This window comes from Oryctolagus cuniculus, chromosome 1 (genome assembly GCF_964237555.1).
Source record: "Oryctolagus cuniculus chromosome 1, mOryCun1.1, whole genome shotgun sequence".
Classification (NCBI taxonomy): Eukaryota; Metazoa; Chordata; class Mammalia; order Lagomorpha; family Leporidae; genus Oryctolagus; species Oryctolagus cuniculus.
In genome coordinates this window covers 236,676,421-236,697,974 of record NC_091432.1, presented here as the reverse complement: position 1 = coordinate 236,697,974, position 21,554 = coordinate 236,676,421, and the positions used below count along the sequence as shown (strand labels likewise).

The following is a 21,554-nucleotide window of genomic DNA, read 5'->3' as shown; positions in this document are numbered from 1 at the left end:
TCCCTGTGGTCATCTCCCTGAGCTGGGATGAGGTGGCGCCTGCCAGGAGGCTGAGTGGCCGGGCACTGTGGGCGGGAGCGCTGATGCTGCTGACCATGAGGCAGCAGGGCCCTGGGCGTGCCAGCAGCCAGGGCAGTGACGGGGCTGGCACCCCTGCGCCCGGGCCCAGAGGCCTCCACGCCGTGTCCAGCTGCTGGCTGGAGCTGGGTCCCGGGCGAGGGGAAGCTGTTTTCCTCTGATGCCACTGGGGCTCAGGTCCCCTGGGGAGGGAAGCGGTGGGCTCCTGACTTCCGGGGGGGCGGGATCAGAGGGCACGATGCCATGAGGTTTCCCGGGAGGCCAGGGGTGGGGAGCGGCGGGAGCCACCCCACTCCATGGGGCAGGTGTCCCCAGGGGTCCCTCTTCCCCCAGGCCAGGTCCGGCTGCTCGCCCAGGAGCCCCCTTCCCGACGTGAGCCACAGTGGGCCTGGCCCACCCCACGGGGACCGTCTGTGAGTCCCTGGATGAAGGGGCAGGGCGAGCACCCCAGCGCGGGCACCGGGACCCCAGTGGCTCCGGGCCGGCAGCACAGAAGGTCCCCACAGTGATGTTCCTGTGGGCCAGGGCCCGCAGCGCTGGGGGCAGGGCAGCCTCCGAGCCACCTGGGCCTGGCCCTGAGCCTGAGCCGCGGCTGCCGGAGGCCACTGGGGCTCTCGCGGTCTCTGAGAAGCCTGGGACCACAGGTGCCCGGCGAGGACCCAGCTGCAGGGCCACGCACCCCTCTCCCCTCTGCCACGGGGCGTCACTCAGGGGCCCCCTTGTCATCGGTCCGGCGCCGACACAGGGGGCCGCGGTGGGGTGGGCCCGTCTGGGCCTCCTGGCGTTGGCAGCACCTGGAGACGGAGGCTCAACTCGGGCCTGGCACAGGCGGGCCCAGGGCAGCCCCTGCCTTGCGACGGTGCCAATTCAGGGCACCCCGAGGAGGCGTCCGGCCAGCGCAGAGCAGGAGCCAGTGGGTGCCCAGCCAGCGGCACCGCCCACCCCGCCACGTCCCAGCCAAGGCCGGGAGCTGGGCCCGGGCCGGCCCCTGCGGTCTGGGGGAGGGCGCCCGGGGGGGCACAGATGGTTTCCATTCCCCACTGCCTCTTCCTCTATGGAAACAAACCAGCCCCACCAGACCTTGTTTGTCTCTGTTTTCGGTGCCATTCTCCCCGGCCCGAAGCCGCCGAGCCCTGGGACGTGGGACGGTCTGGCCGGGGTGGCCTTGGCACTTTCCCGACCCTGGGGCGGCCGTCTGGGGCGGGGCTGGGCGCAGGGAGGAGCTGCCAGGAACGCAGCCCGCTGGGCTCCCGGGCAGTCAGCCTGTCTCCACGCCCAGCCTGGGGAGTCTCGGGCCACAGCAGGACCGACAGGGACTGGGCACCGGCGCACGGAGAGCAGGTGAGACCTGAGCGTGCTGGCTGTCCCGGGGCCAGCATGGGGGAGGGGGAGGCCCTAAAGGCGTCCAGAGCTGCGGGTGGGCATGCAGCCTCAGCACCCAGGCCAGGCTCCCGGGGCTCCCCGGGGAATCTCCGGCAGAGGGGGCAACACGGCTGGGCAGTGCCACCTGTACCCTTTCCCAAGCCGGAGGCCTCCCTGGAGGAAGGGGCTTCCCATTCAGGGGACTTAGAGGCTCCCTGGTGGGAGCTGGGGAGGGGTGGGTGTAGCCCCTCCCCCACGCCATTCCCACCGCTGGGGACCAGGAGCGCCAAGGTGGAGGGGGACACCTGCCCAGCCAAGGCACGGAGGCCTCCAGCAGCCCCCACCGACGCGGCCCGGCAGGCTGGGAGTGGGGGCAGTCGGAGGAGGGGGCGGGGCTGCCACTGGGGCCCCCTCCCCTGCCCTCGACCCCGCCCCGCAGCGCGCCTCCCCCCAGCTTCCCGCCTCGGGCCGCGGCGGCGGCGGGCGCCCCCTCCCCGCGCGGGCGGCGGTGACATCACGGCCACGCGGGAGGGGCGCGGGCCCCGCGCGCATCACTTCCTCGGCGCCTGCCGCGGGCGCGGACGCTCGGACGGGGCGCGGGCGCGGCTCCGCTCTCGCGCGCCCCCGACCCATGGCGGCCCCGGCCCCGCCCGCCGCCGACGAGCTCCCGGGCCCGGCCGCCCGGCGCCCCTACTCCAGGTGGGCCGGGGCCGGGGCTGCCGGGCGGCGGGAGGCGGCCGCTCGGAACAAAGGCGGCGGCGGGCGCGCAACGTGGCCGGGGACGCGCGGGGAGCCGGGTGGGGGCGGCGGCTCCGCCCGAGGGAGCCGGGCCCCGTGCCGGGGACGGGGACAAGGCGGCGGCCGCAGCGCGTCCTCGGGGCCCTGTGGCCGGCGGGCACGGGGTGGGGGCGGGGGCTGCCGGGGGCCTTTCTCCGCCGGGGCTCAGGGGTGACCTGGGCGGCTCCGGACCGCGGGCCAGGTGGGTGTGTGCTCGCCCGGAAAGCCACTGCCCCCGGTGCCTCGCAGGTGACCCCAGCAGTCTGGGCTGTGTGCTGGGGGCCGGGCCGGCCGCAGAGGATGACCGCGGCCTGCCCGGGGCTGCAAGCCTTCCTGGCGAGGGTGCCCCCCAGAGTGGTCCCGAGCTGGGCCTGGAGCCAGCAGGGTGGGCCTGGGTGCTGGGCTTCAGGGGGGCAGGCCTGGCTGCTGGCGGGGGGCCAGACAGGCCCAGGCGACACCACTGTCCTGGTCCCCTTTGGCCGTCTCCGGAGCCTGGTGGTCTCCAGAGAGAGGCCTGGCTTCCCAGGACTTGGCACTCCAGCCATGTGGTGTGCTGGCCACAGACGTCTGCTGGGCTCCCCCAGCCGGAGACAGCAGGCCCTGCTGCCCACCCTGGGCCTGCTCCGCGGGGCTGGGCAGAGACGGAGCCCCTTTGTGTGGTCTGGGGATCCAGCCGGGCCCCCGTGGGGGGAGGGGCGGAGGCTGGCTCTGCCGGCACCTGGTGCAGCAGGCCTGCCCCCGCCCCCACCGTGGGAATCCAGTGTTTCCCACGGCTCGTCCATGGTCCATGGTCCACCTGAGAGCCGGGCTGGGAGCTGAGGGCCCCGCAGGCGGGGGCTCTGTCAGTACTCAGGCTTGACCTGGGGGCCAGGGGGACGCGCCGGACGGGACCCTGGCCTTGGGAGCTGGCCCCGAGCAGGGACAGCACTGGGAGGGGGCCCTGGGACCCTCCCAGCTGAGACCCACGTGGAACCTGAAGGGCAGAGCCGGGCCAGGGGCCGTGGGGGCCCTGGGGGAGTTTGGGCCCTGGACCCACAGCGGGGTCTGGGCAGCCAGTTCCCGGCCGGGACTGGCTTTGGGGGTCCTGAGCCGGTGGGGGCCGGGGCGGTGAGGTTTGAGGAGAAAGAGGATGTCTGGGAAGCCCACCTGCCCCGGCGGCTCCTGGGTAGGGGGGTGGGTTCCCGCTGGTCTCTGTGCTGCCCCCCCCCCAATGCCATCGTCCTGCCCAGAGAGCAGAGTTCGGTCTCACAGGCGGGGGCCGGAGGGACCCTTGTGCCACACGGCCCGGGAGTCAGGCATGTGCCTGTGAGCGGACCCTGGGAGGGGGCGGAGGAGCCCCTGGGCCCGCCTCAGAGGTGCACCCCAAGCGGCGGGCACTGGCGCCCTCAGGTGTGGGGCAGGAGGCTCCCGTGGCCACGTGCCGGGCCGCCCCCACCCTCTTGTGGTCCCCCGCCCAGGTGCGTCCCCAGGCACGGTGACCTGGCCACCCCTGCCTCACTGCCCTGAAGCTGGAGTGACCCCCGCGTCCCCCTGGTCTCCGCCACCCCTGGCCCTGTCCTGCCCCTGCCTTCTCCCTGCCCCGGCCACGGGAGGCGGGTCTGTGACTTTGTTCTCTCTGGGGCTGGCTGGACGGGGCCCGGGGGAGTTGGAGCCAGTGGTGAGCAGGGCTCTCCTGGGTGCCTGCCCTGGGGCCAGAGTGGAGGTGACAGCTGGGTGAGGGTGCGGATTCGGCTGTTAGCAGGGGTGGGAGCTGGGGCTGGATTGGGAGCCAGGAGTCTGGGGGGCCAGGCAGTCGGGGTCCGGAGGCCAGACAGGGCAGCGGCCGGGGCTGGGGCTGGAGAACAGGTGGGTGCGGCCCAGGCATGGCTTCTCCCTGCCTGGAGAGGTGCGGGCAAGACGTGGTGGCCACAGCAGCGGGGCTGGCCACCAGGGAGCCGCTCACCGCTTTGCTGCCCGGGACACGGGCAGAAGCACCTGTCTCCTGCCGCCACAGTCTGCCTCCTCCGGGACCTAGGCTGGAGCGGGGCCAGGCCAGGCAGTCCCAGGGCACCCGAGGCAGGCTGCAGGGGAGGGGAGGGCGAGGGCTGTCTGTCCATGAAGCCGTGTGTGTCCGGCAAAGGCGCCCCCACCCCCGCAGGGGGCCCGAGCCCTCCGTGCCGGACCCCAATCCTAGAGGCCACGGGCACCCTGGGCCGTCCTGCAGGGCGGGGTCCCCAGTGCCCAGACAACCAGCTGGGGGACTGACAGCCTGCAAAGCTGGTAGACCTAGGCAGGTGGCGTGGGGCACAGGTTCCGGAATCTTCTCCGCCAATGGGTGCAGATCCTAGGAGGATCTGGGGTTCAGCGTCTCAGTGGCCAGGCCCCGGCCAAGCTGTCCTGGGGGTGGACACGTGGGCTGGCCTCACTGAGCGCCCCAGGACAGGGAGGGGAGCGTCCGGGGCCGTGCTTGGGTTGCTGTCTGAGCAGAGCCCCCGCCCCCATTCTCCAGCTCCTGCTCACCCCAGGACGCCACCCCCCCCCCCCCGTGCACACCTCCAACCAGGGCCGATGGCTGCGCAGTGGCGTCCCCAGGGTGGGGTTGGCGCTGTAGGGGAGGGGTGGTAGAGGAGGCCCCTAGGGGAGGCTCCGATTCCGCACCGGTGACTCGCCCGAGGGGCTGTGCACTGGGCGCCCTGCCTGCCTGCTCACGGCTGGGCGCTGCACCTGCCCCAGCAGCCCGGGGTTGGGGTCACACTCAGCTGAGGGGTGTCTGGGCCCTGGCAGGTGGGAGGACGGGCGCTGGGAGTCTCCTCCCAAGCCCCCCACTCCCAGCCTGTGTGTCCCGCCCCCTGGGGAGACCCCGGGCCCTGGAGCTCACCGCAGACATCAGGCGAGGCACGGCGCGCACGGGGCGCACGGGGCGGCTCGGCCTGGACTCCGTGTTCCGTGTCTGTGGAGGCTGCCCCGTGCCGTGTGCTGGGAGCTGGTGCCACAGAGGCCACAGCAGGACAAGCCGGGCTGGGGTCCCCAGGGGGCCGGTGAGACCCTGGGGGCCTTGAGATAGCAGTGGAGGGGCCGGGCCAGCACCGCCCAGCCCTGGGAGGGCGCTCCTGGAGACCGGGCCAGGCGGGACAGGCTCAGAAGCCGCCCGGCACCGGCTGCGGGCAGACCCCCGGGGTCCCGCACGGCCTGGGCTTGTGCAGGGGGAGAGCGGTGGCCGGGAGGTCCGGGTCCCCCCGCCCTGCCCAGCCCAGCCCCCGGGAGGCTGGATCAGGATTACGGCCTGGCCGCCCGCCCAGCCCGGCTGCTGACGGTGCTGATCCAGCTCCTGATCCCTCACGCCCCACGGCCCAGGCCAGAGGCCCTGGCTGCCCCAGAACCACGGTGGCCGAGCGCTCAGCCCCCCACCCGGGAGGCGGGGGGGCGCAGGGGCCCATGGCCACGGTCCGCAGGGAGGCCTCCGCCCTGGAGGCCCAGCCCGTGGCCCTGAGCCCGGCAGAGAAGGCCGTGTGCAAGGTGGTGTATGGGGCCCCCCGCCCCCGCCCGCTGCTGCTGCCCGTGGGCCTGGAGCTATGGCTGTACGTGCAGAAGATGCGAAACCTGCACAGGACCAGGTGCGGCGCTGGGCTGGGGGGCTGCAGGGCCGGGGCGGGGTCCGCTGCCGTCCTGGGAACCCTGCAGGGGGCAGGACACCCTGCCTGGTTCCCCTCCAGGGGGTCCCCACGGCGGTCAGCTCCTGGCCCAGCTTCGGGCAGGCGTGTTGGTGACCGCCAGTGCACCCCCTTGGACGTCCAGGCGGCCGATGCCACAGCTCTGGGTGGGGAGGGGTGCGGGGTGGGGGCTGGGCAGGGACCAAGCAGGCCAGCCGCAGGAGTGGGCTCTCGTGTGGCTGCTCTCGTGGTTTGCGTGGGCGTGGCAGCCGGAAGCCCTCCCCGGGGAGCGTGGCGAGGAGCCAGGCAGGTCGTGGGTGGCCTGAGGGCCTGGCCTCTGCTGGACTAGGGGCAGGGGTTGGTGGATTCTGAGCTCTGCCCGGGCGGTCACCAGGGCCGCCTGTGTCACCGTGCATACCCTGAGCCGTGACTGTGCGGGCGCTGTGCCCCGACTGCCCGGGAGGGGGCGACTCCCCGTGACAGGCAGGTGGGAGCCACCCGGGCTGCCGGCGGGGCTCGGCATAGGCCGTTTGGAGCAGGCCTCTCCTCCATGTGCCCGCCATCCCGAGGACCCAGGCCGCCCCCTGTCCTGGAGAGCCTCGTGGGGTCGGGGACACCCCCTGAGCACCAGGCCCCCGGTCAGGAAGGGTGGCGGGGCAGGGGCCGGCCCTGGTTCCTGGGGGAGGAGGGACAGAACAGAGCTCAGAGTGCAGGGGGCTGTGGTGGGCTGGGAGCCGGGGGGGCTCCCCAGCAGGAGGCCCTGAGCCTGGGGGTGCAGGGGGCTGGGGCCGCCGGCCCTTCCACGTCCAGGTGACCCCAGTACCCTGCAAACGTGGACATGGCCGCGTGGGGAGTGGGCTGAAGTGTGGGGCCCTGAGAAACCGCCCCGAGTAAGAGAGGAAGCCCCTCTTCTCGTGCCCCCACTGTCACTCGGTGGCCACACCCCCTCGCTGTGGGGCAGGGGGCGGGGCTCTGGTGGGGACGCTGGGCAGCACCCTGCGTTTCCTGCAAACTCCGACCGCGTCCAGAGCGCTGGAGAGAAGGCAGGAGTGAGGGGCCAGCTGCCGCCTGCCGGTCACGGGGCTGGGGGCCGGGCCGTGTGCCTCCGCGGAGCGCCTGTGGGGCCAGGGCAGCCTCACTGCCCGCTGCCCTGATGGCCGTGTCCCGAGGGCGCAGTCAGCAGGCGCTGGAGACCCCGCCGGGGTAGGGGGCTTTGCAGGGCCCGAGAGCGAGGGCTTCTGTGGCCCAGCCTGCCGCGGGCGCGCAGCCCTTCCCGGCCGGCCGCAGCGAGCCGCCTCAGCTCTGCGGGGCGGGGGTCCCGGTGGGGACCGGCTGACCCCTGGTGCAGCCTCGCCTCTGCCCGGAAGTGACCTCCAGGCCCCAGCCCCTCCCGGTTGGTGTCGCAGTGGGCGACGGGCGGGGCCTGTCACCGCTGTGGCCCAGCAGGACGGCGGGTGGTCCCTGGTCCCCGGTGTCCCGGGGTGGTCCCTCACCCGCCCCTCTGCCCTTGCCCAGGATGGAGGCCTCGTGCCTGGAGCTGGCCCTGGAAGGGGAGCGCCTGTGCAAGGCCGGGGACTTCCGGGCCGGCGTGGCCTTCTTTGAGGCGGCCGTGCAGGTGGGCACCGAGGACCTCAAGACGCTGAGTGCCATCTACAGCCAGCTGGGCAACGCCTACTTCTACCTGAGGGAGTTCGCCCGGGCGCTGGAGTACCACAAGCACGACCTGCTGCTGGCCCGGTGAGTGCCGGCACGCCGCGCCGCGCCCACCCCGCACACGAGCTGGCGGCCGGCTCCCGGAGTTCCCTGTGTGTGCCTCTGTGTGCCCTGCAGCGCCCCCCAGAGGCCGTGCGCACGCCTGGCCTGGGGCTCTGCCTCCCTCCCCGGAGCCCCTAGCCCCTGGGCCTCCTCCCGCAGCCCCTTGCCGGGCCCTGCAGGGGCGCCCCCCCGCCCCTCCTCCTCCAGGCCCTGAAGCCGCCCTGGCCTCCCGGACGGGAGCCTTGTGTGCCCGTCGGTACCTCGGTACGGGGCTGGGTGTGTTCCCGGTGGGCACGCGGCAGCTGTCTCCCCTGCAGCCCAGCCCCTCACTGCTCCCTGCTCCCAGGACCATCGGCGACCGCATGGGCGAGGCCAAGGCCAGCGGGAACCTGGGCAACACACTCAAGGTGTTGGGCCGCTTCGACGAGGCCATCGTGTGCTGCCAGCGGCACCTGGCCATCGCCCAGGAGCAGGGGGACAAGGTCGGTGTCGGCCCCGCCGCCCCTGCCTGTGGCCTGGGTCGGGGGTGGGCAGTCAGGGACGAGTGGCCTGGGGGAGCAGCAGCCCCTGGACACACAGGGCACCCCGGCTCCTGCCGGCGCTGCCGGGCCAGGCCCCGCCCCTCCCACGCTCCGCTGACTGCCCTGGAATCCGGATGACCGCAGTCACTGCCCGCAGGGCCCAGGAGGTGGCGCCGTCCCACTCAAGTTCTTGGGTCTCCGCCAGCAGCCTGGCCCTGCCCGGCTGGGGACATCCGGGGCCTGCAGCGGGGGACGGGGGCTCTGGGAGGAAGCCAGGCAAACGTGCAGGGGGCGGGCCATGGGCCCCGCTGTGCTGCCTGCTGTCCTGTGCCGACCTCCCTCGCTCCCTGAGGCCCAAGGGCAGCGGATCCCACGGGCATCAGAGGAAGATGCCCCCGGGCCCTGGCAGAGGAGGGGGCGTGGCCAGGGCACTGCAGGGCGGAGCTTCCCAGGTGGCCCCCCCAGGTCCTGCCCACACACTGTCCTGCTGCCCGCAGGTCGGGGAGGCCAGGGCTCTGTACAACATGGGCAACGTGTACCACGCCAAGGGCAAGCAGCTGTCCTGGAACGCCGCCCAGGACCCGGGGCACCTGCCGCCCGCCGTCCGCGAGACACTGCGCAGGGCCTCCGAGTTCTACGAGTGAGTGCAGCGGCCGGGCCCCGGACCCCGTTCAGACAGCCCAGCCCCGGGAGCCCCCATCATTCAGACAGCCCACCCCCGGGAGCCCCATCATTCAGACGGCCCACCCCCGGGAGCCCCATCATTCAGACGGCCTACCCTCGGGAGTCCCCCAGCTGTGATGTTCAGACGGCCCACCCCCGGGAGCCCCCCAGCTGTGATGTTCAGACGGCCCACCCCCGGGAGCCCCCTGCCCCCGACTCGGCGCCTGCTGCCTGGGGTGCAGGGGCCGCGCCCCCCGTCCCGGTGCCGGGAGGACGCGCTGAGGTGGACTTGGCCCCCAGGAGGAACCTGAGCCTGGTGAAAGAGCTGGGTGACCGCGCGGCCCAGGGCCGGGCCTACGGCAACCTGGGCAACACCCAGTACTTGCTGGGGAACTTCGCGGAGGCCACGGCCTTCCACAAGGAGGTGAGCGGGCGGGGGCCGCCGGACACGGGGGCGCGGGGCCGGGCCCCAGGCGCGCTCAGTGAGGCCCTGGGCCCTGGTCTGTCCCGCAGCGCCTGGCCATCGCCAAGGAGTTTGGGGACAAGGCGGCCGAGCGGAGGGCCTACAGCAACCTGGGCAACGCCCACATCTTCCTGGGGCGCTTCGACGTGGCCGCCGAGTACTACAAGTAGGCAGGCCCGGGGGGGGCCCTGGGTGCCCCCACCCGGCCCAGACGTGGCCGCCGAGTACCACAAGTAGGCAGGCCCGGGGGGGGGCCCTGGGTGCCCCCACCCGGCCCAGACGTGGCCGCCGAGTACCACAAGTAGGCAGGCCCGGGGGGGGCCCTGGGTGCCCCCACCCGGCCCAGCCTGAGTGGCGGCTGGGCGGGGCCAGGAGCCGTGCCTGCGGTGGTGGGCGGAGCCTGGTGGGACCCACGCAGCTGGGGGCCACGGGCGGGTGTCTGCCGGTGGCTCACGGCCCCTCCCCCGCCGCCCCCGGGGCTGACCCAGGAAGACGCTGCAGCTGTCGCGGCAGCTGCGGGACCAGGCGGTGGAGGCGCAGGCCTGCTACAGCCTCGGCAACACCTACACGCTGCTTCAGGACTACGAGCGCGCCGCCGAGTACCACCTGCGGCACCTGCTCATCGCCCAGGAGCTGGCCGACAGGTGCGTGGGCGGGGCACAGGGCTAGGCGTCGGGCCAGCAGGTGGCAGCGTCCCCCTCCCCCCACCATCCAGGGCCCCCGCCCATCGTGTCTCCTGCCCCCCAGGTCTGGGGGGGCTGGAGTGGCCGGACAAGGGGCTCAGGGCTGGGCAGTGGCGAGGCCCTTCTGAGAGGCGTAGGTGGGGCTGGGGTTTTCTCGGGGTGCAGTGGCGAGAGTGGGGGGCCCGGCAGCCGTGTGAGTGTCCTGGTTGCCGCTGGGCTGTAGGTAGGCTTACAGATGGGCCCTGGAGGGTGGGGCCCCGGCGGCCACCAGGGGGCGAGCCAGGCCCGCCCTGCCCAGGCCCTGGAGGCAGAAGTGGCCGCGGGGCAGGCACAGATTTCCAGCATGGACGCCTGCCGTGGGAGAGGAGAGCCGGGCGGTCACTGCAGCCCGGGGCGCGGCCTCCCATGGTCCCCGGGCGCCCCGGGCACGAGGGCTCCTCTGTCCCAGGTCCCACGCGCTGCCCCCCACAGCACGGCTGGGCCCTGACTCAGTTCCCCTCTCCGGCAGGGTGGGGGAGGGCCGGGCGTGCTGGAGCCTGGGGAACGCCTACGTGTCCATGGGGAGCCCGGCACAGGCCTTGACCTTCGCCAAGAAGCACCTGCAGATCTCCCAGGAGGTGAGCGGGCGCCCGCCCAGACCTGCAGGCCCCGTGCCCCTGGGCTGCCCTCCCGCCCTCTGCCGCTCGTCCGCTGCAGTGGTGGCAGGGGGAGGGGCGGGCGAGGGGCCTGTTCCACCCCTGGTGTTGGTGTCCCTTGTGGGGAGACCCACCCCCCAGGGAGCTGGGCCATGAAGCCCTGCCATCCCCAAGGGTCTTCCCTGGACCCCTGAGCTGGACGCTGTCCCAGGAGGCGGGGTCTCCTCCCTGGAGCAGGTGCACGGGGCCCTCCTGTGGTCAGGCAGGACATGGCACCGCTTGTGTGGCCCCTTTGGGGGTGGCCTGGGAGGGTCCTGTGCAGCCTCGCAGCACCAGGCTCTTGCCCGGTGCCGGGTGAGCAGAGGGACTGCCAGGAGGCGGTGCAGCCGCGCTCCTGGGTGCGACCGGGGGCTGGGAGGACACAGGGACACCTCGCTGGGGTCAGCCAGCAGCCAGGCCGCCCGGTGTGTCTGGTGTGTCCGGGGCAGCGTGCTGGCGGCTCCCTGTCTTCTCAGCAGCCCCCGGGGAGCCCCCACCCCCCGCCAACCCAGCCCCCCTGTCGCCGCAGATCGGGGACCGCAACGGTGAGCTCACCGCCCGCATGAACGTGGCGCAGCTGCAGCTGGCCCTGGGCCGCCTGGGCAGCCCGGCGGCCGCGGAGAAGCCCGACCTGGCCGGCTACGAGGCCCAGGGTGAGTGCCCGGCGCGGGGCTGGGGGCCCGTTCTCGGGGCGGTCACGGCACCCAGGCAAGCAGGGCCCCCGGGAGCAGGTGCAGGAGCCGCCCACAGACGGGACAGCGGCACTGCCCAGGGAGGGGGGCTGCGTTTGGCCGTGTCAGCCTCTGTGGGGCAGAGCGGGGCCTGCCCTGCCGTCCAAGTGTGGGGCACAGGGGCCCCGTCCCTGCAGGCGAGGCAGGGCTGCGGAGGAGGGAGTTGGGGCCCCTCCTCGTTGTCTCGGGGACGGCGCGGGGCTGTGGCCAGCCTGAGCCCCTCACCCCCCCACTGCCCCGTCCTGGGTGGTCCCACGGGGCTGGTGGCAGGGAGGAGATGGCTGCTCCCTGCCATCCCCCCCCGCAGCCACTCCTGGGGGTCCGCTCGCCCCCACCCTCCTGGAGCAGCCGTCCGGGGGGCCGGCGGAGGGGGCAGCGGGGGGGCAGCGGGGGGGGGCCGGCCTGCAGGGAGCTGTGTTCCTGTGCTTGGGGCGCTCATGGGTGAGGCCGGGGGGGCCAGGCCACTATAATGACCCCATTCACGGGCCCTGGCCGTGCCGTGCAGGTCAGCGGTGCGCGTCAGGGACAGGCCGTTCTCCGAAAAGCAAACAGATTAATAGGTGGGAGGGGGAGCGGGGGGCGCCGAGTCGAGCCGGCACCCCGGGGCGGCCGCAGGTGGGTGAGGGGCGGCCTGGCGGGGAGCCACCCACGGGGCCCCGGCCCTGCCTGGCTGTGTTCCCGGCTTGGCCGCCCACCCCAGCCTCCAGGGCCCCCGGAAGGCGTGCGCGCTGGCTGGCCTGCCGGGCGTGGCACAGGGTCCTGGCTTCTCGCCGCGGTCCGTCCTGGGCACCGGGGAAAGACGGGGCTTCTGGGTGCCACCCTGGCCGGGGCGGTGCGGGGGCTGGGAGACAGACGGGTCTCAGGGTGGCCCGGGACGCACAACTGGCGTCGCCATCAGGGTGGCTCCCTCTGCCAAGAGCTCTTGGTGTCCGCAGCGTCTACCGGACGGTGTCTGGAGAGGCTCCCCAGGCACTGCCCACCTCTGGACGGGGGAGGGGACGCCGTGGGTGAACTGCGGGGACAAGGCAGCCTCTGTTGTCCCCGCCCCGGCCCCTGTGCCCTGCCCAGTGAGCTGGACGCCTCCCCGCCACAGCCCCCGGAAGCCACCTCCCCGCAGGGCAGCCAGTGGCCAGGCTGCGGTGGACGGGCGCTGGGGGAGCGGAGGCGGCGTGGGGGCCCGGCTGGGGAGAGACTGTGGCAGGCAGGCCTGGGCAGGCCTGGGAGAGACCCCCACTCAGGTGAGCAGGGCCTCCGTGGCCAGGCCGATTCCGGAGAGGGCGGGGGTAACACTGGCCCTGAGGGCTGCCGGTGGGTGGCCCTGCCCGCCGACCCCTGCCCCAGAAGCTGTGGGGCCGCCTGACCTGGCAGCGTGGTTGGGTCGTGGGGCCGGACCAGCTCCTGGGAGGGAGGGCGTACGCCCAGCCGTGACGGGGGCTCCTGGCCCGGGACGGAGGGGGCGGGAGGGGCTTCATTCTGGGGGAAGGAGGTGGTGTGAGAAGGGAGGCTTGGCCAGTGGTGGGCGTGGCCTGGCAGTGGGCGTGGCCTGCTGGGAAGTGGGTGTGGCTAGACCTGAGTGGACCGGTGTCCAGGACTCAGGAGTCTTCCATTGATAAAAACATGGGGGCTTGGGTGCCGCAGGACAGAGCCCCTGCTGCCGGTCAGTCTGTGCTGACCCCGCCGCGGGTCCCTCCCCAGCGCCCAGAGGGCCCCAGATTGGGGGGCCCCTCCCCGCCGGCCTCTGGGTGCGGCTGACAGCTCCCAGCCTCACCCAGGACCACAGCGGCAGGGGCGCCTGAGTGGTGTGGCAGGGCTGGGGGGAGCGAGCCCGGAGCCCCGGATCTGCTTTGGTCCCTTCAAGCCGCCTGCAAAGGCCTGGTCCTGGAGGCCGCGGTCCCAGGTCGGGGTCTGGGGAGGGCACCCACCTGCACCCTCGCCTCCTAACACCCGTCTCTGCAGGGCCGGGCTGGGCGGTCAGCACACACGGCCCCCACGGGGCAGCGGGGGAGGGGGCGGAGCCAGGGAGGGGCAGGAGGCCAGGCACACGGTGCTGGGCTGCCACCGGCCCGAGCGACAGGGGATGCATGTAGCCGTGTGCCTGCTCGGCCGTAGGGGCCGGCCCCGGAGCCAGACGGCAGCTGGGTCGCAGCGGGGCACCTCGGCCCGTGCCAGGCCTGGCTGGGGGGTCAGGGGCCCGAGGCAGCCGGGGGCGGTAGGGACCGGGCCGGGGAAGCAGGTGGAGCCCCCGGGAGGGCGCAGCCACTGTGTGGTGAGTGAAAGGCTGGGTGCACACCCGCTCCCGGGGCTTGCGTCAAGTTGGGGGGGGGGCCCATGTGTCCATGGCCTGGCCCTGCCCCCAACTCCTGACCCAGGCCAGGGTGGGCAGCAGACGGACAGAAAACAGCACCGCCAAGCCCGCCCCCGTCCGTGTCTCCCGTCTGTGCCAGCCTTCGAGGGGTTCAGGCTGTGTGGCCTGAGGCCTGCGTGCGGCACCAGCCGGGCCCCAGGGACCCCACGTGGAGGGCCGGGCAGAGGGCTGTGCTGGGTGCTGGCCTGCTCAGCCCCCATGGCTGCGGAGGGCAGGGCGCGGGCAGGGGCCTCCCCAGGGCGGGGCAGGAGCCGGCACCCTCCCCATTCCCAAGGCTGGGGGCTGGGGCGCTGGGCCCCCAGAGTCCTGTCCTCTCCCCCCCACACCACTTAAACTGGTGATGGGGCCAGGGCACCCCCCGCTGGTCCTCACCCTGCCGGTCCCCGGGTGGAGGTTGGGGGCCGCCCAGCGAGGCCCCCGCCTGCCGTTCTTCCATGGGCCCGGTTGTCGGCCCCAGCAGACCCGTGCACGGCGTCCTGCCCCCACCACTGCTGTCACACACCCCGTCCTGTCCCCCCCCCCCCCGCTGTTGGCCCACACATGGCGTCCTGTTCCCCAGACCTGGGGGCCGTGGGCCGGAAGACGCGGAGCGGGCACAGCACTGCAGGCCTCGCCCTGGGCTCAGGGGCTCTGGGCGGCTCCTGCCCCGGCCGCACACCGAGCCTCCCCTCGCTGGGGGTCTTACCTATGACCCCGAGAGGCCGGGGAGGGAGGGTGTGCGCCCGTGCCCGCCCACTGCGGGCCTCCAGCCAGCGGCTCAGTGGTGTGAGCCGAGCTGTGTGGGGCAGCGGCCAGGGCACTCCTCCTGAGGGCTGCTGGGAAGCACCGGGTAGAGCCGGCACGACCCCAGCCCTGTGGCCCAGTCTGAGGGGGGAGGCCCGACCCCAGCCCTGTGGCCCAGTCTGAGGGGGGAGGCCCGACCCCAGCCCTGTGGCCCAGTCTGAGGGGGGAGGCACAGAGTCCCGGGTGTGGCGTTGGGTCCAAGTTTATGCATTCGGGAGCAGCAAGGCAGGACCCCCGCGTGTGCTTTGATGCCAGCGCCCCCACCGCCTGGCCCCGAGGGGCAGACAGACGTCCAGGGGAAGGCCCTCCGCGGCCCGGGCTGCCCAGAGCAGGCTGGGAGTAGGCTGTGGGTTCCCAGGGCAGAGCACCGAGGAGGGAGAGGGAGTGCTTCGTGGAAGTGCTGGGCGGGGGCGGGGGGTGCTCTGGGTGAGCCCGGGACCCAGCGGAGCTGGACTCTCCCGGGACAGGAGCCAGCGCCCCGCCCGCTGGCTGCACCGGCTCAGCCCGTCCTGACGCCCTCCGGCTTGTCAGGTGCCGGCGGTGCAGCCGGGGCCGTGCACAGCCCACCCTGCGTCCACCTGCACGTGGGGGCCCTGCGGCCAGAACGCGCGTCCCTGGGACTGACCGCCAGGCGCGAGCCCTGGCCAACCAGCTCTGCTGCCTTCTAGGAGCCAGACCCAAGAGGACACAGAGGCTGAGCGCCGAGACCTGGGACCTGCTGCGGCTGCCCCCGGAGCGGGTGAGGCCGGCACACGGGCCATGGGTTCCCTGGGCCGGGCTGTGGTGTTTGCCGAGCTGCCCCCCCCCTTGCCCGTCCATGTCACCTTCCATGCTGCCTGGACAGGCCCATCTGTCCCTGGCCACCCTCAAGGCTGCCACAGATGAGCCCTGTGTGCCCCCCCACGTGGCAGCCCTGTGCCCCCCCCACTGCACGCTGTGCCCCAAAAGGCAGAGGCGCCGGTGGGGCCCCCGTAGCCTCTGCTCTCGGGAACCTGCCCGCCTGCCCCTTCGGCTCTGGGGTGGGGGCCGTTGGCTGGGAATCGCCCCCACCCACACCCAGCCTCCCCTCCCAGGAGCAGAATGGAGACAGCCACCACGCAGGGGACTGGCGGGGGCCGGGCAGGGACTCCCTCCCCCTGCCCGTGAGGAGCCGGAAGTACCAGGAGGGGCCCCGGGAGGGCAGCCACTCCCCACTGGACAGCGCCGACGTCCGGGTGCAGGTGCCCCGCACGGTAGGTGCCCCCCAGCCAGCAGACCTCGGCCAGGCCCGACTCTGCGCCCGTTTCTGTTTGATTCGTTTTACTCGAAAGGCAGAGTAAGAAAGAGGTGGTGGAGAGGGGGACAGAGCCCAGGGGACCCAGCCGAGGCAGACGTGGCCGATCCAACCCGAGACAGAGGCAGACGGAGTCCCTTCCCAGGTGGCTGCAACAGCCGTGTCTGGGCCGGGCTGCAGCCAGGAGCCGGGAGCTCCATCCGGGCCTCCCACGTGGATGCAGGCCCGAGGCCTCGGGCGGCTTCTGCTCTCCCAGAGGCACGTGCAGGCTCAGAAGCGGAGCAGCCGGGACTCAAACCCGCGCTGGCGTCGCAAGCGGCGCTCCCCCTGCCAGGCCACAGCGTCCATCCTTGTCCAGCAGCGGCAGCCAGGGGCCTTGCCTGTCCCTGCCCGGCCTGCGTGTCCCCGAAAGGACCTGGTGGTGCCGTCCACGGTGGTGCCCCTGTCTTGGCAGCCCCCTGGGAGGCCCTGCCCTGCGGGGAGCCGAGGTGAACAGGTGGGGGCTCCGGGCAGTGATACTGACCAGAGCCTGGACGTGGCTGGCACAGTCCCTTGGCGAGAGGTGTCCGGGTGGGAAACCCCCTCCCCACACACGTACGAGCCCACCGCCGCTGGCTGGGGGCTGCCATGATGTGGGGGAGGGGCTCCCTGTTCCTTGGCGGGCTGGGGGCAGGACGGCCGGGGCCAGGGCCTCTGTGGCGGCTCCAGAGGTTGGGGGGTGGACAGCGGCAGAGGCCCAGACCCAGACGGCCACACACCCGGCTCCTGCTGGCCGGCCCGGCCTTGAAAGGAAGCCAGGGCCTGGCGCTAGGGGGGGAGAGGTCCCCCCTCCGTGCCCCACGTGGCCGCCCACAGGCCTCCAGACGGGAGCGCTCCTGCTCGCGGGGGCTCATCTCGGTGTTTACGGAGCAGGCGTGTGTGTGCGTGTGTGAGAGAGGGAGGGAGAGAGCGCGAGCGCACGGGGGAGGGAGGCGGGCGGGCGCTGGGAGGGCTGCGCCCTCGCCCTGGGTCCTATTTAAGCGTGGGGCTGCCCCTGTGCTCCGGGCGGCAGCGCTGGGCACCTTGGCGTCCTGCCCGGCCTCCACGTGGCCCGTCGCCCGGCGTAGCTCCTGGCTGTGCTGAGGAGAGCCCTGCGGTCCAGCGTGAGTGTGGGGGTCCCCGGGGGCCCGGACCAGGGAGCCGACACTGAGCAGGGGGGATCCCGAGACGTCGGGCCAGCGGGGAGCCAGGCTTTGGGGCGGAGAGGTCAGGACACGCGGGCCCCCGGGGTCCAGAGCCTCCTCCATGCCGGGGCGAGGCCGAGGTTCTCAGGCCCAGGACCCCACACGAGCCAGCGTCTGCCCTGGATGAGAGGCCCCACTCGGGGCGGGGGGCTTGGGGGGGCTGCGGGCTGCAGACCCCGGGGGGAGCTCTGTTGCGTGTTGGGGGCTGCGGTCGGCCGTTTTGCCACCGTCGGGTGACGGGCTGGGTCCGCGGGGCGCACCCGTCAGGTGCACCCCTGGGCCCAGGGGAGGCCGAATCCCATCTGGGAGAGCCCGGCCTGGACCAGGCCTGGGGCCTGCTTGGGCTGTGTGACGTGGCTCGCAGGACGTCCCACAGGGGCAGTGTCCCTGTGGCTTTCGTCTTGCACTGCTTGGCCTACCTGCTCTGGGCTGGGAGGAGCCAAATGGCTACAATGCCCAGGGCTGGGCCAAGCTGAAGCCAGGAGCCAGGAGCTCCGTCCGGGTCTCCCACATGGGTGCAGGGGCCCAGGCATGGGGGCCGTCTCCTGCTGCTTTCCCAGGCCATCAGCTGGGAGCCGGATCAGAAGTGGAGCAGCCGGGACTCAAACCAGCGCTCCTATGAGATGCTGGCGTCACAGGCAGCGGCCTGGGTCTTGCCTGGGCCAGGAGGGCACCCGAGGGTCAGCCCTGCCCAGGGTGTGTGCTCTCTGAGTGCCTGCTGTCCACTGTGAGCCCTGGGGCAGCCGCCGAGGGGTGGGCAGGGCTGTTGCTGGAGCTGGGTGGCCCTCCGTGGGGACACAGGGACATAGGGAAGGGCTGGCCAGAGAGCGGCCAGGCCAGAGCATGCTGGGACTCCCTGCAGGGGAGCTGCCCCGGGGCACAGGCTCCGCCCAGAGCAGGCCCTGAGCTGCCACTCCCCTCAGCAGGTGCACAGGGAGGGGCTGGGGCTCCACACCCCACCCCACAGGCTGCGGCCCCACCTCCCTGGCCTTGGTGGTGTGGCCTGATCCGTCGGTGTGTCTGGGCACCCAGCCACAGGCTGGTAGACACTGGCACATGTGCAGTGCTGGGTGCCAGCCCCATGCCAGGGGCTTCCTGGGGGTGGGGGGCACTGGACCAGGGCAAAGCCTTCCGGGCTGAGGCCAGAGCAGGGCGAGTCCAGCATGGGGGCCCGGGCCAGGGCCGGCAGCGTCTGCGGACAATGACCGGGACGGGGGGTGGCGGCGGGCGGCACGTGAGGGGCCTGAGATGTGTGCGGCCGGGCACAGCCCCCAGCCCTGCCCCGGTGTGTCGCGGTGTGTCGCGGGCGGGCCGGCCCCAGCCCTGCCCTGGTGTGTCGCGGTGTGTCGCGGGCGGGCACAGCCCCAGCCCTGCCCCGGTGTGTCGCGGTGTGTCGCGGGCGGGCACAGCCCCAGCCCTGCCCCGGTGTGTCGCGGTGTGTCGCGGGCGGGCACAGCCCCAGCCCGGCCCCGGTGTGTCGCGGTGTGTCGCGGGCGGGCACAGCCCCAGCCCTGCCCCGGTGTGTCGCGGTGTGTCGCGGGCGGGCACAGCCCCAGCCCTGCCCCGGTGTGTCGCGGTGTGTCGCGGGCGGGCCGGGCACAGCCCCCAGCCCTGCCCCGGTGTGTCGCGGGCGGGCACAGCCCCAGGCCTGCCCCGGTGTGTCGCGGTGTGTCGCGGTGTGTCGCGGGCGGGCGGGCCGGGCTGGCGGGTGGGCCGGGGCCCCGTGGCGGCGGCGCTGAGCCCGGGCCGTGCAGTGCCTCCCCAGGGCGCCCTCCGCGGACGACGAGTGCCTCTTCGACCTGCTCAGCAAGTTCCAGGGCAGCCGCATGGACGACCAGCGCTGCCCGCTGCAGGAGGCCGCGGCCGGCCCGGAGCAGCGAGGCGGTGAGCGCGTCCCGGCCCCGCCCTGCGCTTGGGGGGGGGGGGCTCGGGGGCAGCCGCATCCCCGAGGGGTGGGGCGGGCCAGCTGCAAAGTGCCCCCCGTCACCGCACAACCCCCCCGTGCCCCCCGTCACCGTGCGCCCCCCCGTGCCCCCCGTCACCTCGTCACTGTGCGCCCCCACCCTCCCCGTGTCCCCGTCACCTCGTCACCGCGCCCCCCCATGCTCCCCGTGCCCCCCGTCACCGTGCGCCCCCCCGTGCCCCCTGTCACCTCGTCACCACGCCCCCACCCTCCCCGTGTCCCCGTCACCGCGCGCCCCCCCGTGCCCCCCGTCACCGCGCGCCCCCACCCCCTCCCCGCTCGTGCCCGGAGCTGCACCCTGAAGCGTGTAATTACCCCGCCCTCCGGAACTCGGCGTGTGGGAGGCCGAGCTGTCTCCTGTCACCTCCTGGAAGCCCCGGAGGCGGGCGCTGAGCGCGGCAGGGCAGCCAGCCGGGAGCAGCCGGGCCGGGCTCACCCCGCGTTCCCCGCAGCCCAGCCCGCCATGACGGCCTCCCCCCAGACCGAGGAGTTCTTCGACCTCATCGCCAGCTCGCAGAGCCGCAGGCTGGACGACCAGCGGGCCAGCGTGGGCAGCCTGCCGGGGCTGCGCGTCACCCACAACAACGTGGGCCACCTGCGGGCCGACGGGGACGCCCAGGAGCCCGGGGACGAGTTCTTCAGCATGCTCATCAAGTGCCAGGTGCGCCCGGCGGCTCTCGCGGCGGCTCGGCCGGCGGTGCCGGGCGCCGGGCGGCCACCGGCCGTGCGCTGGGTCTGTCCTGGGCCCTCGTGCAGGGCTTGGAGCTCGGGTCCCCGGGGCCTGAAAGCCACCCTCCGCCTTCCACACCTGGGCGGGGGCCTGCAGTGAGGCTGTGGACAGCGCCCGTGCACAGCCAGGGTGGAGGCCGTCCGGGGGCGGGGCAGTGGCTGTGGCCCCCGCAGTGCAGGAGCGAGCGAGGCGGGGGTGGGCGGGTGATGCCCCCTCCCGAGGTGACGCAGGAGGGGACGGGGGTCTGGAGGCTGGCGGGGGGGGGGTGCTGAGAGCCTGCGGGTTTCCAGACCCGACCTTCCTACCCACAGAGGACAGGAAACCACAGGCGTGGGCGAGGCGTCCGAACGGCCACCTCGAACACAGCCCCTCCTGAGAGGCCCAGAGTGCCCGCCCACCTGCACGCACGCGCTGGCAGCCGCTCCCGAGCCCCCCGCCCACCCACATGCACGCGCCAGGGGCTCTGCCGACTCCCCTCCCTTCTGCTCCGGGCCCTGCGGAGGACCCGGGGGCCCTGGCTGGACGCTGAGGTCAGCGGGTCTGAGGAGCAGGCCCTGGAGCTGCCCAGTGGCCATCTGCAGCCCCGCGGGCATCGTGGCGCCCCCTCGGTGGGCGGGAGCTCAGGACCTGGGGGGACAGCCACCAGGAGACTGTGCCCAAGTCAGGGCTCGCAGCCGGTTTCCCAGGTGGGCGTGGGAGGCCTGCAGTGGCCAGGCCAGTCCCTCGGGAGCCAGCCCTGCCACTGACCGCTGGGCCCCGGGGCGTGTCCACACAGTCCTCCAGGATCGATGACCAGCGCTGCCCGCCGCCCGACGTGCTGCCTCGAGGCCCGACCATGCCGGACGAGGACTTCTTCAGCCTCATCCAGAGGGTGCAGGCCAAGCGGATGGACGAGCAGCGGGTGGACCTGGCCGGGAGCCCAGAGCAGGAGGCGGGCGGGCCCCCCGAGCCCCGGCCGCAGTGCCAGCCGGGCACCGGCTAAGGCCTTGTGCCCATGGCCAGGCCCACGCGGCCCCCAGTCCTGGATGCCTCGGGGGCTGACGGGCATCCACCGTGACCACGGCCCCCCCGGAAGCCAAACCCTCCTGCGGCCATGGCTGGACGCTGGGCGCACAGCCCCTGCGCACCCCCCTCCCCGGGCAGCAGCCCCTCCGCATGCCGGCCCCCGACCCCGGTGCTGTCCAGCCCCCCACGCCCTCTCCCTGGGCACGGCCCCGCCCTGCCAGATGTGAAGCCCGGCTGCCCCCAGCCCCGACAGCGTCCCTGAGTGTTCTCGGGGGGCTGAGAGGACGCCCCTGCCCCACACCCTCCTCCCCCCCACTCCCAGCCCAGCGCAGGCGAGCCGCGGCCATCACGTGAGCCAGGCCTTGTCCTAGGACGCTGGCTGCCAGCCAGGTCTGTGCTAAGGGGGCGTGATGGGGACCAGGCTCTGCGGCCATCACTTAGGCTGTCAGTGACCACCAGGGACTTCAGCTCACCCCCCCACACTGGGGGAGATGACGTCACTGCCTTCTCCCCGTGGGGAGGGCTCTGGCCCCACATGCCCACGTCAGCCCCCGGGGTCGTGAGCTCCGCGCCCCGGGGCTCAGGCCTGGCCCCCACCACGCAGCACAGCCGGCCCTCGGGCGGGGGCGGGCGCAGGGGCGGCTGCGCACACTTGAATGTACCTGCGTGTCCACTGCTGTGTCTGCGTGTTGTCGGGCTCTTTCCAACCCAAGAGGTACGTTTCTGTTTTTCCTGGAAAATAAAGTCTGCCAACGAGTGCCATCCCCTGGGCGCAGTGCCGGGACTGAGCCCCTGGGCCGGGGACCTCACCCTTAGGAGAGGCTGCAGCCGCCCAGGGGCCCTGCCCAGGCCCACCCACGGAGCCCTTCGGGGCGG

At 73.6% G+C, this 21,554-nt stretch overlaps 1 protein-coding gene across 6 annotated transcripts; it reads left to right on the top strand.

Moving 5' to 3' along the window:
• The first annotated feature begins 1,117 nt into the window (after positions 1-1,117).
• GPSM1 (G protein signaling modulator 1) lies at positions 1,118-21,440 on the top strand. 6 transcript variants are annotated; one of them, XM_070059148.1, is made up of 14 exons: positions 1,118-1,419; positions 7,362-7,583; positions 7,948-8,083; positions 8,620-8,762; positions 9,086-9,209; positions 9,299-9,414; positions 9,737-9,892; positions 10,440-10,548; positions 11,135-11,258; positions 15,153-15,223; positions 15,558-15,716; positions 18,735-18,864; positions 19,396-19,604; positions 20,449-21,440. In XM_070059148.1, exons 1-14 carry the CDS (start codon positions 1,133-1,135, stop codon positions 20,653-20,655), a joined length of 2,193 nt encoding a protein of 730 aa, XP_069915249.1. In that variant the 5' UTR covers positions 1,118-1,132; the 3' UTR covers positions 20,656-21,440. The 6 variants fall into 6 exon arrangements, with proteins under 6 accessions (XP_069915249.1, XP_069915235.1, XP_069915246.1 ...); XM_070059134.1 differs by lacking the exon at positions 20,449-21,440 and adding an exon at positions 19,985-20,442; XM_070059145.1 differs by lacking the exons at positions 1,118-1,419; positions 20,449-21,440 and adding exons at positions 1,948-2,139; positions 19,985-20,442.
• The last annotated feature ends 114 nt before the right edge of the window (positions 21,441-21,554 follow it).

What these genes read in the sequence shown, in the direction of transcription:
- GPSM1 (XM_070059134.1), top strand. Translation starts at nt 1,133, where the DNA reads ATGGAAACAAACCAGCCCCACCAGACCTTGTTTGTCTCTGTTTTCGGT. An exon ending in CACCGGCGCACGGAGAGCAG is followed by an intron (nt 1,420 to 7,361) that starts GTGAGACCTGAG and finishes GCCCTTGCCCAG; the next exon opens with GATGGAGGCCTCGTGCCTGG. An exon ending in CCACGGCCTTCCACAAGGAG is followed by an intron (nt 9,210 to 9,298) that starts GTGAGCGGGCGG and finishes TCTGTCCCGCAG; the next exon opens with CGCCTGGCCATCGCCAAGGA.